General features: G+C 46.8%; 7 protein-coding genes across 7 annotated transcripts; 2 read left to right on the top strand and 5 right to left on the bottom strand.

The window, feature by feature from the left end:
- Positions 1 to 1,576: 1,576 nt before the first annotated feature.
- LY89DRAFT_773985 (uncharacterized protein) lies at positions 1,577 to 2,684 on the bottom strand (the record flags this gene model as incomplete). The annotated part of the gene is made up of 2 exons (XM_018221954.1): positions 1,577 to 1,884; positions 1,940 to 2,684. 2 exons carry the CDS (start codon positions 2,682 to 2,684, stop codon positions 1,664 to 1,666), a joined length of 966 nt encoding a protein of 321 aa, XP_018073864.1. The 3' UTR covers positions 1,577 to 1,663.
- A 230-nt stretch (positions 2,685 to 2,914) lies between these two features.
- LY89DRAFT_642594 (uncharacterized protein) lies at positions 2,915 to 4,113 on the bottom strand. The gene is made up of 2 exons (XM_018211758.1): positions 3,687 to 4,113; positions 2,915 to 3,631 (listed from the first exon to the last, which is right to left on the bottom strand). The coding sequence occupies exons 1-2, from the start codon at positions 3,895 to 3,897 to the stop codon at positions 3,225 to 3,227; spliced, it is 618 nt and encodes a 205-aa protein (XP_018073863.1). The 5' UTR covers positions 3,898 to 4,113; the 3' UTR covers positions 2,915 to 3,224.
- A 626-nt stretch (positions 4,114 to 4,739) lies between these two features.
- LY89DRAFT_580971 (uncharacterized protein) lies at positions 4,740 to 5,054 on the bottom strand (the record flags this gene model as incomplete). The annotated part of the gene is made up of 1 exon (XM_018209083.1): positions 4,740 to 5,054. A coding segment is annotated over one exon (315 nt), but the record flags the coding sequence as incomplete, so codon positions are not given.
- A 1,085-nt stretch (positions 5,055 to 6,139) lies between these two features.
- On the bottom strand, positions 6,140 to 7,042 carry LY89DRAFT_581120 (uncharacterized protein; the record flags this gene model as incomplete). Its single annotated transcript, XM_018209095.1, has 1 exon — positions 6,140 to 7,042. One exon carries the CDS (start codon positions 7,040 to 7,042, stop codon positions 6,140 to 6,142), a length of 903 nt encoding a protein of 300 aa, XP_018073861.1.
- An 827-nt stretch (positions 7,043 to 7,869) lies between these two features.
- LY89DRAFT_780432 (uncharacterized protein) lies at positions 7,870 to 11,412 on the top strand. The gene is made up of 6 exons (XM_018222379.1): positions 7,870 to 8,642; positions 8,698 to 9,102; positions 9,154 to 9,513; positions 9,568 to 10,458; positions 10,507 to 10,851; positions 10,945 to 11,412. The coding sequence occupies exons 1-6, from the start codon at positions 8,043 to 8,045 to the stop codon at positions 11,404 to 11,406; spliced, it is 3,063 nt and encodes a 1,020-aa protein (XP_018073860.1). The 5' UTR covers positions 7,870 to 8,042; the 3' UTR covers positions 11,407 to 11,412.
- Positions 11,413 to 12,306: 894 nt separating this feature from the next.
- Positions 12,307 to 14,158, top strand: LY89DRAFT_581080 (uncharacterized protein; the record flags this gene model as incomplete). Its single annotated transcript, XM_018209093.1, has 3 exons — positions 12,307 to 12,545; positions 12,598 to 13,561; positions 13,622 to 14,158. The coding sequence occupies 3 exons, from the start codon at positions 12,307 to 12,309 to the stop codon at positions 14,156 to 14,158; spliced, it is 1,740 nt and encodes a 579-aa protein (XP_018073859.1).
- Positions 14,159 to 14,529: 371 nt separating this feature from the next.
- On the bottom strand, positions 14,530 to 16,824 carry LY89DRAFT_780430 (heme peroxidase). Its single transcript, XM_018222378.1, has 5 exons — positions 16,327 to 16,824; positions 16,124 to 16,275; positions 15,822 to 16,073; positions 15,488 to 15,771; positions 14,530 to 15,437 (listed from the first exon to the last, which is right to left on the bottom strand). The coding sequence occupies exons 1-5, from the start codon at positions 16,795 to 16,797 to the stop codon at positions 14,719 to 14,721; spliced, it is 1,878 nt and encodes a 625-aa protein (XP_018073858.1). The 5' UTR covers positions 16,798 to 16,824; the 3' UTR covers positions 14,530 to 14,718.
- Positions 16,825 to 17,218: the final 394 nt, after the last annotated feature.

The raw sequence follows: 17,218 nt of genomic DNA, 5'->3' as shown, positions 1-17,218 counted from the left end.
GAGTATTAGACTGCGATTCGGATCCAGTCGTCTAGCTATCCAAATCTCTAAGCGATGCAGGGCCAATGATACTACTTGTAAGGTGCGTATCGAAGCAAGATTGAGTGTCACGGGAGTGACTGCCCGCATGCTGCAAGCAAAGCCCACATTTGATGTCAATGATTGGCGTAGCAAGGCTAGCAGATGATCGGCAAGTGAGATTCTCTGTTTTTCCGCATGTTTATTGCGCTCCAAAGTGTACAGAGAGGCTGTGCTTGATACGAACTTGTGCTTCTAAGCGATGCCAAATCCAATGAGGCAAGTGCAGAGAATCTCATAAGAATTTCAACTTCCAAGGAACGAATGCGAATATTCAGTACTGTATATTGGTAGATTCAGCCAGGTCGAGGCTGCAACTGCGTGCAGGATGTGAGGGATGGCAGTGAGGCCGTTACCACCCTCCCAAAGGACAACAACAAACCCGGTGTCTTCCACATCCGGTTAATGACCAGATAAGGTTATTCCAGTATCCAAACAGAAGTCCGGTAAAGCTGTTGCCTTGAAGGATTCCTTAGCACGTTGAAATACGGGATGATCACATGACCATGCACTGCCCCTGAACTGGCCGCAGTCGACAATCTCATACTTGGCGGCCTGTGTCCTTGACGTGTTGAGATTGGCCTAAATGAGTAGCTTCTGGGCACTGATGCTTGATCTCAGATCGTCAGCATCATAAACAGACGTCAAGACAGCACTGCCTTGTCCCTAACCGTCAAGCTCCTCGAGAACTTCGGTCCGTACTCAGAAAAGACATGTTCGGCCTGCTCCTTTGTGAGATTGGACTGCATTTTCATGTCAATGGTTGTTTCTCCACCTCGTATTCCTAGAAGATCATTTACCTCGTTACCCGTACGCGGCCGTAGCTGCTGGAGCTCAAGGCAACAGGATAAAAATTCTCTCATGCGCAACAGATTGGACTGTATGGCCGATCGAGAAATCGAGATAGTGATTCGAATATCCCATGAGAGATTACAGCAGAGCATCTCAAGTAGTACGAGAATTGCGCGCACGATATGAAATAGCTTTGAGGAAGGAAGAGCTGTTCCGAAACTGCACTGAGCGTGGGGTCATGAGAAAACCCCAAGTATGGGCACTACGCAGTTGCGCGCACATACCATACCGCTCCTCTCTAAGCCCATACTCATCTTCTTCGAACGTCTGAGAATCGACATCCACTTCTATTCTAAGAAACCGTCATGTCAGTTATTAGAGCAATGGTTCAAGAATCGCTCGTCGTGTTTTTTGTTCTGGAACAGAATGTTATGATTGAATGAAAAGAGCGAGCAAAGTACTCCGTAGGAAACTATCATATTACAATTTACTTCTCTGAGCAGATGACGGTACTTCACTTCGATCCCACAATTTACCAACTGCCATAAAAGGAATTACTAGATAATTTAAGACTGTATGACAAGAATATGGAACGTCGGCTTCGTCTCAAACTAGGATTAAATGACAAATCTTATGGTTACCTCTCTGTCCACTTTCGCTGTTTGATTTTTTCCACAACCCAAAAAATTATAACTAAAATGCGTATCTCTCTGTGCGGCACCATATCTAAATGTTATAGGATCTTCCTCTCGCTCATAGTAAGCAAACTTATACCCCTACAAATTAAACTTTGCTAAACTGTTTCTCCAGGAGCGACAATATTGAGTGGCGCTTCCTCAGTGGGTTTGGGCTGCTTCCTCCACCAGACCTCAAAACTCGACAGCCCTGCCGTGGGGCCAACATCAGTATATTGTTTCCCATCAGGTCTGTCGCAAGGCAAGTCTTCATGGTTATGCTTGGTCTCATCAAATAACCCAGCGTGTGTGCTCTGCCAGAATGGCGGATCGAGATCCCCTTTTCGACATTAGTGTCAAAGTCTGGTCAAAAGAGAGAAGTGTAGCCAACTTACAAACTTCCATTGGGTTGGTTAGGTACATTCCAATTTCTGCTGTGGGTCGATCTTTCAGATGTTCTGCAAGATGATGGAAAAGAACGAATGCTGTGTAGAAGAACGTGTTGGCTTGTACCAACTCAAATGCTTCCGGGTGCTCGACAACTCTACACCCATGATTTTCGAAGAGAGCTCTCATAGCTGGAATCATCTTCGGATCTTGGATCACAATGTTGTTCAAGAGCTCCGGATATGCGGCGCCAAGTTGAGCCAGAATCTGCGAATATATCATGAATTGCTGCATTTCTCTCTGCACCGAACCTTCAAGGCCTCCGATTCCGAGACAGACAGCATTAGGAATTGGCTCGCCTTTTCGCCCTTTGATGATTCGAGCGACAAGCTCTGATACTTGCTGGGGATACTCGGAAGCTAGCCACTTAGACTTTTCGAGCAAAAGCCATTTCTCGGCGTCGGGGAGATCGTCGTTGTTGAGTGGGTCGGGCAATGTGTCAGTCGGAGTTTTTGAGGGCAGAAATGGATACAAATCGGACTTGAATACTCGCGTTGTTGTGGTAAGTTGGGTCACGAACGGAGGTACGACGTTGGCGGGTGGTTCATCCTGTGGTCCATCAGGGGGTGGTGGCTTAACTTCGCTTGCAGAGAAGAAGACATGAGTGATGATCCAATGACTCAAGAGAATGAGGTCAATGATCCACGCAACGAATCCAATAACGAACACTGTGAAATTTAAGACCACGAACATCTTAGACAGTTGTGTAATGCGAAACAGTTGAAGGGCTTTCCACTAACTGGTGTCTATCACAGAAGGCAAGCAGTCTTAAGCAATCATCGGAGGTAAGGCAGATATCAAAGCAACAAAGAATAAAAAGAAGGAAGGAAATATTCCGTTTGCAGTCAATATTTTTTGATGCCAACGAACACCCCGTTAACAAGACTCGGTGACAAAGAAACATTGACAACAAGGTCAAGTGTCGCTGCTTTGGGCCATGCAGTGACTTCTTTTTCTTTGTATGCATTCGCTTTTCTGTTCAGACATTGTAATTCTTGGGCATGCTGAGGAAAGCTCTCGTGTCAGTTTCCATTCTCTCCAAGCTGGAATTTGAACACTTTGTGAAGAGTTGGCAATTGAAACGCAGAAATGGAAAGGAAGCTAAAAACAAATAATTCCAATTGAGATAATGACATGACATGCCGCCGAAACGCCTCTCAAACTCTAAAATCCTACCTGCCGCCCTCATTCTTTCCTCTGCCCAATCATACCCCTCCCACAATTCCACAAACTTTAACAATTATAAGTCATATAGGCACCCGTCAATCCCGCGCCGTTCATCGCATTAACATAATTGACCCACTCCACGCTCCCCGGAGCCGTGATCCAATCCGCATACTCAAACACAAATGCCAATTGTCCCCCAGCCGTCGTCGGACACGTTTCCGAATTGATCGTTGCCGATATTCCTGGAGCCACTGTCACAGTACCCAACAGCGAGCCTATGTTAGGCATGACATTGTTCCAGGTAGGAGCTGAAGGAATTGGGGCAGGGTATGCGTAGACATTGAGGGTTGGAGTAGCGCCCGTCAGGGTTGGGAATGTGTAGGTGGACGGGAAAGTAATTTTGAGTGCGCAACCCCAGGAGCCAGTCGGAGGCGTGAAAGCGACTAGGGAGGTGATGCGGTCTGCTACTTGACCTGGTGGACGTGTCAGTTAAAGGACAAGGACAAGAGTTTTAGGAGAGATGCGTACCTGCGCTATTGACGTCTTGGTAAAGGAGCATTTCTTGATTTGTCTGAGCTAAATTGCTGTAATAGGTATCTGGGTCGTCTTGATATAAGTGTACCAGGTTCTGAGGTAGATCGGTGGGACAGTTGCTTTGTCTCTCCAGAATGCTCTCGACTGGGAGTGCGGAAGTGATGCCAAGGATGGCTCCTATTGTGAGAAGTGTTGTTGGAAGCATGATGCTTAATCCTCGCAATGGATCAATTTTGAATAGATGTATGTTGTTTACTAGATAGGTGTTGGTGATTATGATGATAGAAAAATAACAATTAATCCGACACCGCGTCTTCGTATTTATAGAGTTGGAGATCTTGAGATTGCCATATTTGCCATCAAAGTCTGGAGATATAAGCTTATTTTTGGAATGAAGTTACGGAATAAAAAGACTCCCTGCAGCGGCTATGCATGTCATGAGATGGTGTGGCAGAGGCGGGAGTTCCGAGGTTGTGGATGATGGCACCAGATCGTCACCCCACATTTCGTGGCTGCAATTGCCTTGCAGAAACATCGTGATTGGACTCTGCAACTATTTTGAAAAGTCTTGTGGTTCGTAATAGCCAGTTGTTTGCATCTCGTATATGTGACTGTTCGCTCACTTCACGACGTTCTCAGCTGCAAGTTTGCACATACATTTCGCGGGCCTGTCGCCAAACGAAAATTTTGGTAGACAGCTGCAGCTTTACCAAATCATGTCACGATGGTAAAAGTCGATAATAAGAAGATTTCAAACGATTTGATGCTTTGCACAATGCAAACGTATGAACGTGCCTTCGCCAGGCTACCTAGGTACGTGTTGTGACTTGACAACGGGTGGAAACTTGATAATGTAGATGTTTTCAGCAAATTCCATGAACAGAACAAAGCTCCAGAATAAATCAAATGGCATTATGACCTGCAATGTAAGAGCTGAGGCCACCGGGAATGGCCCACTTAAGCGAAACTCAACAAATGAGACCTTATTTACCAAAAATCATAATTTTTTAGTCTTCTTATGAATCTCTGTGAAAATGGAACTTATTATTAATTAATAGTAGCCATACCCTTGTACTTAATTACATCCTCAATCTTACAAGTCAATTGCTTAGTGTAGTGGCGAAAGTCACGTGGGTCAACTTGGTCCCATAGCTTTTGCAACTCCCTCTTCAAATCCACCTTATTTTTGGGCACATAGTCCAAGTTTTTCAATTCCTCCTTTATCCACCTCCAGACCTTCTCAATAGGGTTCAAATCTGGTGAAGAAGGAGGCCAATTAAACCCTCGGATATTGTGCTGTAGTCTAGGTAATTTGGCATGCCCTTTATGCACCTTAGACCCGTCTTCCATGAAGATATACTCCGGCCCTAGATCATTAAAGAGAGGGAAGATTATAGGCTAAAGAACTTGCTGTAGATAGGCTTTAGAACATATGCCCTTGCATTCTAGAAGCTTCTCTAGAAAGACTAATGGCGACTTGTAATCTTAACTTAATGCCCTCCATATTATGACCGTTGTCCTCCCTGACCTGTAGACTGACTTAATGCAGTCAGGGCACTTCCTCTCATCTACCCTCCTAGTCACATATATCCTGCCATTCTTCCTAGTCTCAAATATAGCCTCATCAGACTATACAACTTTCCTCTAGTCCCTTCCTTGCTTGCCATCATCTCTATGAGCTGCATAGTCTGATATCCCCCACCATCTATACTCCTTGGCAAATATATATCTCTTCCTAGCTTGTTTGAGGGTAATATATAGTCGAGGGCATGCAATGCAGCGGCGGTAGCCAGCCCGGGCTAATTCTCGACGAATGGTGCGCACCAAGGGTAGGTAGGGTAGTTGCTTTTTGAGAGCCTCAAAAGTCATGCGCCTAGAGCTCTAGTTTTTGGAAATGGTTCGAATGCAATAACGTATGTCGCGTATAGACATGAGATGGTGTCTAGAGAGCTTTCTTTTGCGCTCTCTCCGACTAGATTCCTGCTTAAGAATGCGGCGTATTGTTTTTCGAGGGATATGGGTCTCTGAGACAATCTCGCGTTGCGACTTTCCCTGGCGCTATAGGGATCGAATGACTGCACGTGCAGGGGTAGGCCATTCATTATTCTCTTTCTCGATAGGATCACTTAGGATAAGAGGTGTCTCCATCTTGAATTATGGACTGATTCCTAAGAGGGTTGTTGTGTAGTAAGGGTTTTAAAATGGGGTGTAGAATTTTTACGCGTTACCGCGTCTCGCTTAAGTGGGCCATTCCCGGTGGCCTCAGCTCTTACACAGATCACAGGCTGTCCTGTTCATGTTCTCCACGACAAAAAAGAATAATAATGCCGACAAAATAAGCATGAAGGTGGATGTAGGGCGATTGGCTGAACATTAAGCCTCATATTTGACCACAATAGAAACGCTCTGAGTAAATCGAGAAGACTTGAACTGAATTGCATTGAGCACTAAGGAAGCAAGTCGAAATCATGGTCGTGCTGGCCCTGAAGATAATCGTATCCATCGGGAACCCAGTCAACACATGGCACCAAGTTCCCCCACTCGATCTTGTCCTTCAAACTCTCTGGCAACAAAACTTTCTGCTCCGTCCTGTACCATGCCGGGAAATGAATTGTGACAAGCATGACCCTCACATCATCTGTCTTGTTTGGCATACCCGCATGCCAGAGTCTTAGGTCCCTGATAATCAGACTTCCTTTCGGAAGCACTGGCTGCACAGGTGGACTGATCTTCTTTCTTCTCTCCAACATCGCAACTGGTATGACACTGCCACTCTTCTCAACTTCTGCCTGCCAACTCGTATCCAAGTGAGATCCAAGCCAGATCTCCGTGGATCCGTGTTCAGGATCAACATCAATCAGGTTGATGTTGATGCAGAATCCAAACGGCATCTTTGGAAAATCAAAATGCACATCAACGTGTACAGGCTGTCTCTTCTCCGCCTTGAAAGCTGTATTCGCGCTCTGAAATCTCAGACGAGGCTTCGGCCCCAGCATACATTCCGTGACTGCTATTGCAAAAGGATTCGCAATTATGTCATCGAACACATAGTCCTTGTCAACCACAGCATCCTGTTGTATATTGCCCGTCCCATTTCCAAAGTTGTGATGTGTTTCTGTGCGAGCATACAGTGTCTTTGCCTCTGGAACCATCCGTTCGTTTAGCACATCTAAATGTGCCTTCGAGATAGCATTGTCCAGGACGAGGACTCCGTCACGATGCAAAGCCTCGAGGGCATTTTGCAGATGGTGGGAGGTTAAGGTCTTGCTTTCGAGCTCTTCGGGGGATAGAGTGATCGATGTGACGTTTGGGGTAGTTGTCGCCTGCGGGGTTGAGGTTGCTCCACCCATTGTGCTTCGTGTCTGAGGTGCCATCTTGACAGGAGGGACCTTATTATATCCTCTCTTACTCCCCACCTTTGAGCCATCTTGACGGAAGAGGTGCAGCCGTAGACCAGACCAAAGGTAGTTGACTAATGAGCGAGATGCTGCGAAAGATGGAGTCGGAGAAGCTTATCTAAGTTTGCCGGGTGCCTCTAGCCTGATTGATTTTGTGGGGATTAGCCTTAATGAAGCTCTGATCTTTCATCCACATCTTTTTAACCACCACCAGAGTATTCCACGAGGCGCCTTTCATCTATAGTTGAAGCAATATGCATCTTCGCGATTGAGATGTTCTGAAGCCTAGTCAACTTGCTCTTCGTTACGTACAGTACAATGGTCCTTCGGACATTCCGGTACTACAGACAGATTACGACCAATTCGCCGGGCATCAAGTGAAGAAATCCACGGGCGATCACACATGCACAGAAAGCAAATACCTGCTCCAAGTGGAAAGCCAAGCGGTTTAGTCTGGCAGGTCTGCAACGTTTAGACGAAGACTGATCAGGCTTTGGTGTGCAACTTCATCACATACTTCCGAAACACTCACAAGAGGATCAATAGCTTTGGATATAACCACCCGTGCGACATTTATTTTCATACCGCATTTGTCAGATTCTCCTCAATAAATTGGGCTAGAAAGTCCTAAGCTCTGAAAGGCTCCGTATGCTTTTGTGCGGCTGCATAGTCCTAAGGTGTTATTCACCAGTTGTGTTCAGTATTTTTGAGACCTGTGGAGGCTGTATGTCTCAAGCAGGGAGTTGTGGGGGCTGAGGCTGGCGTCCCGCTCGCGGCACCCTCAATCCAAAGGAGGGCGACCCATGGCAGTTCAACAAAAAGCAATATGCGGAGCAGGTGGCCCTTCGGATAATGACAGTGCACAAGCTTACATGGGATTTTGCTTGCACCTCATGAACTTGCATTTGATTTGGCTCACCCCAAATCCCAGCCTCATCCATGGCCCACCGTGATGTCGCATCAAGACGTTGCCGCAATATGGTCGAGACTGGCTGGTCGCGCGGATATTGACAATATCGTTCAAGAACTAATCGGTCGATATTCGTTGGACATTTCTGAACAAACAGCAGACCGGGCCGTGCTGCGTACCACTGCTTTCACCCATGTTGTAGCGCTTCGGGCTATCTTCGATTTACAGAGAACATACCTACAGTCACCAGATCCGAGTTGTGAGGCGAGATTCTCACTACTAAATCCAAATATCCTTCTCTCCGTTATCAAGCACCTTCTGGACGTCAAGATCTCGGCATTTTGTGCGCATGATGGCCTACCCGAACACGATGCATACTGTAGCTTTATCGGGCAGACTCTGGTCTCTGGAATCCGTGCTCTTCATCTTCAAAGTCGACGCCTCTCTCTGTCCGAATACCAAGCAGTTCTCCAGAAATTCAAGCTAGCTTGGAACAATGAGACCCTTCGTGGCGTCGACCACTTTTCCATCAATCTCTTTTGCCAAAGAATGCTAGCAGAGCTGTCGAACAAGGTGCAAAATCATCGCTTGTCAAGTCCTGCTTGTGGAATTCTTCGATTACAAGATTTCTTTCAAGGACTCGTAAGTTTACCATCTATACATTGATATTTTCACATGGCTCATATGATGTTCCCAGTACCCACCAAACGATAGCCACCAGAACGTTGATCCGTTCGTACAAACAGTTCAAACCGCGATCACCACATCGAAAAGTTCGGCGGACTGGTTCTATTGTGCTTTGGTTCTCTTTGACATCTCTTGGGCCGTCATCGGGGCAATAATACAGATGTGCATGGACAAACAATATTACAAAGGCTCTGGCCGCAGCGATTTTCCCAGAAATGTTGTGCCGTTGACTTTAACACCACGGTTCAAAATGCTGAACGAATTGTTCAAGGAGTCCGGTCCTTGTCCACCCCCAGGTGAACTGGAATGGGCTTTTGAGCAAACCCAAACCATGCTATGTATGGGCCTTGGACCTACTTGTTTTGAACAAGAATGTTCTTGCCTGGAGGTACACCAGAACTTCGTCCAGGAATTGGTATGACATTTGCGGATCCTCTTCTGGAGTACAACTAATCCTGCAAATTAGCGAACACAATATATATCGAATGAAGCTTCAGACAGTATCGCCAGGCATTTCGAGAAAATATCCCATATCGATATTGAACCAATGCTCAATGCGTTCCAGTCAACCCTAGAAGCTCGTCATACTATCCTTCCCGATGCCAGCAAAGAACTCACAGCAATTTCGCAAAAGCTTACTGACTTCACAAACGAATGGTGCCCTGAAATTCCCAAATTGCTGGCACATGACACCAGGAAGACGATTACCGCCGATGATATATTTATCGTTAATTGTCCCGAACTTCATCCTGTCCCCAGCAAAGTTCTCCTTCCTAATTTAGAAGAAAGTTCTTTCCCGAAATTTCCACAGACAGGCCTGGCATCTGTATGTTCACAAACCAATCTTCCTTCCTGTCTAAATTGCCTCTAATGATCATAGGAGGAAATCCAACTGTTGAAAGACATTCCGTCGAGGCGGGGTTGTGGCCAGTGCTTAGATCAGTCGCATAGCATCTCCGTCCGCAGGATAGAACCTCTTTCGAAGATTTCAGCATATCTCCAGGACCAGTTGAAGGAACGACGGAAAATACTACGTAACAAAGCCGATATGGCAATGAAGGTGTCTAGCATAACACGCTCGCCGCCACGATCAGGAAGACCCTTACCTTCCAGGCGACAAGAATCTTCAACATCGCCACGAACCAGTAAATCTCCGGAGCATCTATATGAATTGCCAAGCATCAATTATACACTTACACCAATCAGGGAGACTGACCTGTCACCTCCAGGCTTAGAACCTATATCAAAACTTCGCCATTCTGCGATAAGCAGCGTTGACATGCGCAGCGCGGTCTCGACAACTCAGCCAAAGTCCTCTTCTCCCACAATTACATATGTTGGCTCTACCAGTTCTCTTTCGTATCATTCGGAGAATCTGTCACGACCTACATCCAGAACCTTCAGTCCGCCTCCATTTCCAACAACCGACGAGACTACAGATCTTCCTGAAGTTGTTGCACCTGTAAGATCTAAACTTGCATCCCCTACTTCACCCCAGTCAATTGCGTCAGATGCAAGTTCTAGCATCATACAGTCTCCCTCCAGGAAATGGCTCTTCAAATCGCGACGTGGATATAAAGGAACTTCCAAGATCCCTTCTGCGACATTCTTCACATCTGGTCGAACTTTACTTCTCTGGAACGAAAGAGGAGCATGCTCTTACGACCTTCAAAACATCTTGTCCATCTCACACCGCATTGTTACTACAGGCGATATCCTCCTCGCGGCAGGCGGCACCAGAAAAATTGGAGTAGTGAGCAAGACTGGTCCCGTATGGTAGTCTGTCATATGATATGTATACGCCGCTGACTGGTCACAGATAATCCTGCTTCGTATACTCCAGGGCACTGATCAAAACCTCGCACACGAAACAGAGATGGAAGAAGTTCCTCACGCTATGGCTCTGTCAAGCAACGACCACTATTTGGCATTGAAGTTTGGATCCTACGTTCGAGTGTTTGATACGACCAGTGGATCATTTTTCCATCACAAATTACCTACTGTGAATGGTCGAAGTGGTCCCAAAGACCACCTTGTCACATTCTCCACAGATTGCCTCTCATTTGCTGCAACTACGAGATTCGAGCCGGAGAAGGTGGTGACATACTTCTGCGAATGTCAGAACCCATTGAATGGAGACTATGTTGAGAGCAGTGCGCCTTCTGTAAGTTTCTTTTCACATCCAATTTGCTTCTTGAGCGTTCCCCACAACTATAAAGTGATTCATTGAGGGACTAGCACTCTAATACATGCGCAGGGCCTAGTTGGTGATGACGGCTTGTCATCCCTTCTATATTCAGACAAGTCTGCGTTTCTCTCCACATTCACAGAGAAAGGCTATCCAGTCTATCTCACTCTCCTTAACAGTAGAACCTCCAGTCGAGTATTGCGTGACAAAAACCAGCAAGTAGGCTCTAAAATCCATTGCGCTGCTCTTTGCGCAACTGGACAAAACCTGGCTCTCTTCAACGATCGCAACGAACTTTTCTGGATAGACACTCCTTTCGGAAAAGAACGTGCTCCGACTCGAGTTGGCAGTATTAAGCGAGAGAAATCAGTTAGGCGCGAAGTTGAGCTAGCTATGCCCAACAGTGATGAAGTCCACTTATTTTGGATCTATAAAGGGAAAGGAGTTCTCGTGACTATGGGTAGACATGGAGGCAAAAGCAAACCTTTGGAGTTGGATGTTGATTTGGATCATTTGCTAGAATCGGAATAATTGGTCTCACTATAGAACGCGGTCTCTGTTGTCTGTCTCCACATCGTTTTCAAATCTGGGGTCCATTTGAGGCTCCGCGGCGAGAACCCGCCGAAATACCTCTCTTCTGAGACACAAGATTCTGTAGGACCTCAGGACTGATTGGCGTGTCATACAATATCTGCAAGTCACTACAAATTGGTCTTCCCGCCCCAGAGGCTGAGCTCTTGGCAAGACATTTACACTCAGCCATCCGAATCCTCTGCCAAGGCAATTGGCTTCAGCAATTTGGCACATGCACATGTGGGAATATCCCGTCACAGCCCCCACGGTGGAAAAGCAAAATATTCATCTGAAGAATCAATTCGTGCGATAGCGGTGAAATAGGGCTGTGGCAGGTGAGACAGCTCGGCGAGCTGAACACAGCTTGTTACGAGCAGAGAATCTGTGACAACTAAATGGCGATGTTTGAGTTCTATCGATTACTCACCGAGTCTGCTTGCGGAGAAGCCTAAGATGCTAAGTTTGGCAGCTTGGCAAAATATGGGACAAGACGAATGCCCGTCATATTGGGCTGTGTTCCCTGTGACCTTGATGCGGCTACGAATGCAACCTACTCTTCACTTGTCCCATTCTGCGACCGAGTTGAAATATTCAATCCTCACGACTTCGTCATCCTGGATTCTTCGAAAGATCTTCTGCTGGGTCCAATGACCACGAGTCCGGCTTTTCGGAATGGTGGGTTGGGGAGGATGGAAGACGAGGAAATCTTCTCGGAAAGTAAGTCTGTGACAGAGAAGAGAAGAAGTCAGAACCAGGGTACCGCGAATGAGCTCAGGTAAGATGCTTCCTAAATTGCTACTCTCCAGTAGAAGATCCTGAAATTTCTATAGACGATCGTTGACGGAGCGTCATGTCAATATGATAGCCTTCTCCTCGACTATCGGTATTGGGCTCTTTTTGCAATCTGGCAAGGTCATCTATCTCATCGGGCCTGGAGGAGCGGTTCTGGCATATCTCATAATGGGAAGTTTGCTATGGTCTGCCAACGCTTCTTTGGAAGAGATGACTGCAGTATTCCCTGTTAAAGGTCCAATCATCGACTTCCCCAGCCGGTATCTCGACGAAAGCGTTGGATTTGCTGTGGGATGGATGGCCTGGTAAGATAATTTCATACCGAAAGAATGAGATGTGAAGTCTGATCAAAGACAGGTTTGCGTATATCAATTTGACTGCAACAGAAGTGTCAACCTTGGCATCGACTTTCAAATTCCAATTCGACCCTGCCTACCTCCAATCCGTCAATTATCCTCTGGACAAACTCCAATGGGATTTCGGTCTCAACACCGACCCTGCAATTTGGGTCGGGATGTGCCTCCTTGCCATCCTGCTCGTTAATCTCCTTCCAGTCCGAGCGTACGGTGAAATAGAGTATGTCTTTGGTTGTATCAAGCTCGTTGTTATCACCGGCATCATTCTCATGCAAATGATCCTTAACGCTCGAAATGCAAACGGGAATACAAATTCTGGAGCTTTCACATACTACCAGTCACCATGGGGTTTCTTCTCGAACCAAACGGTTACAGATCCTCAGGGTGATCGGACATATACTTTCACTGGTGGAACGGGAAGACTTGTCGGAATGTGGTCTGCCATGAATACAATATTTTTTTCCTTGCAGGGTTTCTTCACTGTGTCTGTTACCGCCGCAGAGAATAAGCATGTCGATAAGGATGAAACGATCAAACTTGCAACGCGGAAGATCGCTCTCAGAGTCATTGTCTTGTATACCTTGGTGGTATTTACTGTTGGGCTCAATGTTCCATACAATGATCCTAATCTGCAGGATCAAACCATCAGCTCCATCAGACGAGGACAAAACTCGCCAGTCATCATCGCTTGCGTAAGGAATGGGGTAGTCGGATGGCCGCATTTCTTCAACGCTTTCTACATCTTCTCAGCTTTCTCGACTGGCATCAATGGGTTGTATATTAGTTCGAGATTGTTGCATGCCCTGGCTAGTATCCGCAATGTTTGGCCTGCCACTGGATGGGGAAGTAAGATTAAGATGCGGTTGGAGAAGACGAATAGCAAAGGAGTACCTGTCAACGCAGTCTTGTTGAGCTGGCTGTTTGCATTTCTCGGTTTCTTGGCAGTAAAGCCCGAGCCAGCCAAGGTATGTCTCAATCTCTAGATACTTCATCGGCAGGTCTGCCACTAACGTATTCATGCCCAGATCCTTGGCCGCCTAGCCATATTCTCAACCTGCTCCATGCTGATTGTCTACATCTGTACATCTGCTGCCTTCCTATCTTTCAAGGGGCTCACACTGAATGGCGAACCCGATGAAGGTGTCTTAATTCCCACGCCAGATGGCACTTTCCTGAATCGCAACGCAACCGACTATCCCTACAAATCGCACGGCCAATGGCTCCGTGCTGCTTACGCGCTCACGGGCTGTGTTCTTCTTGTTCTCTTCAACGGCTGGCGTTCCTTCCTGAATCCTTTCTCAGACGCAGACTTCTTGGCTGCGTATCTGGCTGTTCCGATTTTCGTGGTCATTGTGGTACTGTATCATATTAAGGATGAGCCGGAGTGGGTGCCGTGGAGGTGGGGTGTGAGGAGAACGATGGATATTGGGAATCCGGTGGCTACGAGAGAGAAGGATCCCGAAAAGAGGAAGGGAAGATTACACAGAGCTGATAGGGATGTGATTTTCAGTTGGGGTAATTTAGGGGCCTTCTTTGGGTGGGTTTGGATTTGGATGAAATAAGCTGGAGTAGAAGTGAGAGCTGAGGCGGAAAACTTGAGAAGAATGCAACCATCTGAGAGATGGTCGATATCTAGTTGCTGGTCAGTCTATTGATGCAGACAGTAATTGAATCGTATCTCCTAAGCTGCTTTTTTCAGGCTCGAGCCACCCTACGCTAAATTACGGTGCCCCGCACCTCAAGGGGTGCGCTGTCTGCGCTGTCTGCGCTGATTGCGCCGAATGCGCTGTAATCTATCGCCTGAAATAATTCTCTTAGGCCCATAGCGCGTCTTGAAAATCATAGGCCTTGCTCAATATTAATTCAGGGTATGCCTTTACGCTTGGGATCTTCAGCGACAAGACAGACTTTAATTCTAATAAGTTGGGTCTCGGGCACAATTTAGTTCGATTTCCAGAAATCTACTACCAAGAACCAACCATTCTATCTTTGTGATCACAAGGGAAGATTAATATTTCAATTTGTATCCACTGAAATACCGTTGCCTAAGCCCAAACGATTCATCCACTAACAACCCATTCCTAACAGACCCCAAAACACCATCGCTCAAAAGAGCTCCCCTTTACTTAGCAGCAGGATCCAAAGTCTCAACACCCTTATAATCGGCACTGGTTCCAACTTTGATCCAAGGTCTGAACGCATTATCCTTCCCGAGCAAAGCAGGCTTCAGCTCCGGGAAGTGTCTCAACAAAACACTGATCATCGTCTCATTCTGAACATGAGCCATCCCCTCCTTCGAGTACACTTCCTCAGTCCAGCCATCGCCAGCCAAGAACCTATCACTTTGAATCCTACGACTAGCCATCAAAATAAAGACCCTGAAAGCCGTATCACTGAATCCAAAACCTTTAGGCAAAGGTTCGCAGAACATTCCAACCTGCAGATCCACTTTCTCAATATCATCTTCGTAGATCTCAGCGAGCGTATCAGCAAGTGCCTGTTGTTCTTTGCCACCCACGAGATCGAGGAATGTTTTTGGGGCTTTCATGTGGAAGAGGCGGCGGAATTCGCAGTATCGCGGGACTCCCCGTTCGCGGTCACGCAGGATGTCGACGGATGAGATGTCTCTGAGAACTCCGTCGGGAGTGACGAGGTTGCGCATGAAGTTGGGTGTGTTGTTGTGGGTAATAGCTCCTGGGTAGTTGATGCCAAAAGAGTAGAAGACGTCGCCCATGTCGGTTTCTTTGTTGAAGGCATCTTGAGCTTTGGAGAATACGCAATCGGCGATAGGTGTTGTTCGTACGTGAGCACCAGAGGTGGTCTTGAAGAAGGCGATGTTGTCTATTTATGCGAGTAAGTATAGTCATTCTTGGTAGAAAATCTTTCCTTACCTGGGATCAAAGGATGTAATCGGTACACAGAGACGAACTCTTCGGTCAGAGTATAGGGGACACCATTGAGATTTACTCCAGAGCCTGGGATACCGCCAATGACTTCGTTCTTCGAGATGCGACCAAACATCTTGTGTATCTTTTCTCCAATGATACCCCACCAGTTGGCATGTAAAGCCGAGTTGATAGTGGGGTGATCAAGAATAGCGGGTGTCCATTCGGTCGTGTGGATCTTGGCCATAAGAGCACAGTTGACGAGTCTAGCAGTGTCGAATATCTGATCACTAACTCATTGTAAGAACAAATTGCACCAAAGGTCGAGAATCTAACATACCTGGGCCATTCGGGATTGTTCTTGTGCAATACATCACAGATAGCATTATGTTCCAAAGCAAATAAGGTGTGCAAAAGTTCGAGTCCCAACCACCAGTTCTGGTTGAAGCCAGTCATGGGCAGATTGTCTTTGTCTCTAGGCAGGAAGTCTTCCATTCCTTCCTTAGTCATTTTCAACTTGCCATTGACAGCATCACCTCGAAGAGCTGTTGTAGCAACTTCATTTTCGCCATAGATTTGGGAAGCGTCCCACCTGTAAGATCAGATCAGTGCCGCAAAGATTCCTTAACGAGGATGGCTCACCAAGCAGTACTCGTATTTTTGTAGCCAGGAGAGATTTTGTCGGTTTCGTCCAATGTAATATCAGGCTTGGTGCGGAAGATTTTCATGTGTCCTGATGGCCATGTATCGCCTGCTGGGAGAGGGATCTCAATATCATTTTCACCGGGCGCGTACTGGCAAGGTCAGCATTCTTTTCTTACCCAAGACGAGCAAATCAGACATACAGTTTCGTGAAAGACCCAATCGTGGACCTGGAACTGAATCCATGCCGCAGCCAGCAGATTGACGATGGTAGCAGGCTTGAACTCGGCTCGTGCCAGCAATCTATCACTAACAAGTCTTGGGCTTGGTGTTAATAATTCCGCATCAGTCGGTTTCTTAGCATGTTCTCGAGGGACGTTTCTTCCGAATCGCATGCCGACACAGCCCATCATTGGTTGAGCCTCGTCGTTGAACAAGCCATCGCTGTTTCTCGCAGTGACATATCGACTATCTTTCATGGGACAGGTTGCTTCGGTTCCCTGATAACTAGCATCGGGATAGACATCGTAGAGATTCTCTGCTTCAAGGACGATACGATAAGCCAGCAGGTTGCCTACACCAAGGAATGTGGGCAGTTTATGCCATGGTATGAGAGCATTCACACCGTTGTACACACCGACTAAGATGCTGTTAAGGAAAGTGATTTTCGCCATGTTTGTTGACTTTCTGTCGCAGCTTATTCAGAAGAGAATAGGCCAGAACGCAGAGCGAGGGACTGCCCTTCATATGATCTGCCATCGTGGGGTGAGACCCCTCCACAAGAATGCATCTGACATCAAGGCTGAAGAAAGCTGGAGCTGAGCAGCCAACGGCGCAGCTCCTAAAACGCCACCATGCAGGGAGGTGAAATTGGATGCCCGTCGAAACGGGCAGTCCCGACTCACATCATGATGAAAACATGCTGCAAGGCTGATACATTGCCAGAGAATGTGTTTGATTGGAAGACACAGAGAGCAGGAAAGTGCTTTTGTGGGCCACTGGTCAGCAACGTGACGCCCTGGGCACCGTAGCTGATATGAGAACAATATTTGGGGGGGAGCCACAATCAAGATGTATGGACACTCATGTTACGCA

This window comes from Mollisia scopiformis (genome assembly GCF_001500285.1).
Source record: "Mollisia scopiformis unplaced genomic scaffold LY89scaffold_8, whole genome shotgun sequence".
NCBI classification, from domain to species: Eukaryota; Fungi; Ascomycota; class Leotiomycetes; order Helotiales; family Mollisiaceae; genus Mollisia; species Mollisia scopiformis.
Note: the sequence above shows the minus strand (reverse complement) of the source record. Positions and strands in the feature narration are given on the sequence as shown.

Bases quoted from the DNA above. Each gene is read 5' to 3' on its own strand.
- LY89DRAFT_780432 (XM_018222379.1), top strand. From the start codon at position 8,043: ATGTCGCATCAAGACGTTGCCGCAATATGGTCGAGACTGGCTGGTCGC. The intron at 8,643-8,697 runs GTAAGTTTACCA...TGATGTTCCCAG, and splicing joins AAGATTTCTTTCAAGGACTC to TACCCACCAAACGATAGCCA. The intron at 10,852-10,944 runs GTAAGTTTCTTT...ATACATGCGCAG, and splicing joins TTGAGAGCAGTGCGCCTTCT to GGCCTAGTTGGTGATGACGG.
- LY89DRAFT_642594 (XM_018211758.1), bottom strand. From the start codon at position 3,897: ATGCTTCCAACAACACTTCTCACAATAGGAGCCATCCTTGGCATCACT. The intron at 3,632-3,686 runs GTACGCATCTCT...CACGTCCACCAG, and splicing joins CCAAGACGTCAATAGCGCAG to GTCAAGTAGCAGACCGCATC.
- LY89DRAFT_780430 (XM_018222378.1), bottom strand. From the start codon at position 16,797: ATGGCGAAAATCACTTTCCTTAACAGCATCTTAGTCGGTGTGTACAAC. The intron at 16,074-16,123 runs GTGAGCCATCCT...CTGATCTTACAG, and splicing joins AAAAATACGAGTACTGCTTG to GTGGGACGCTTCCCAAATCT. The intron at 15,438-15,487 runs GTAAGGAAAGAT...TCGCATAAATAG, and splicing joins ATTACATCCTTTGATCCCAG to ACAACATCGCCTTCTTCAAG.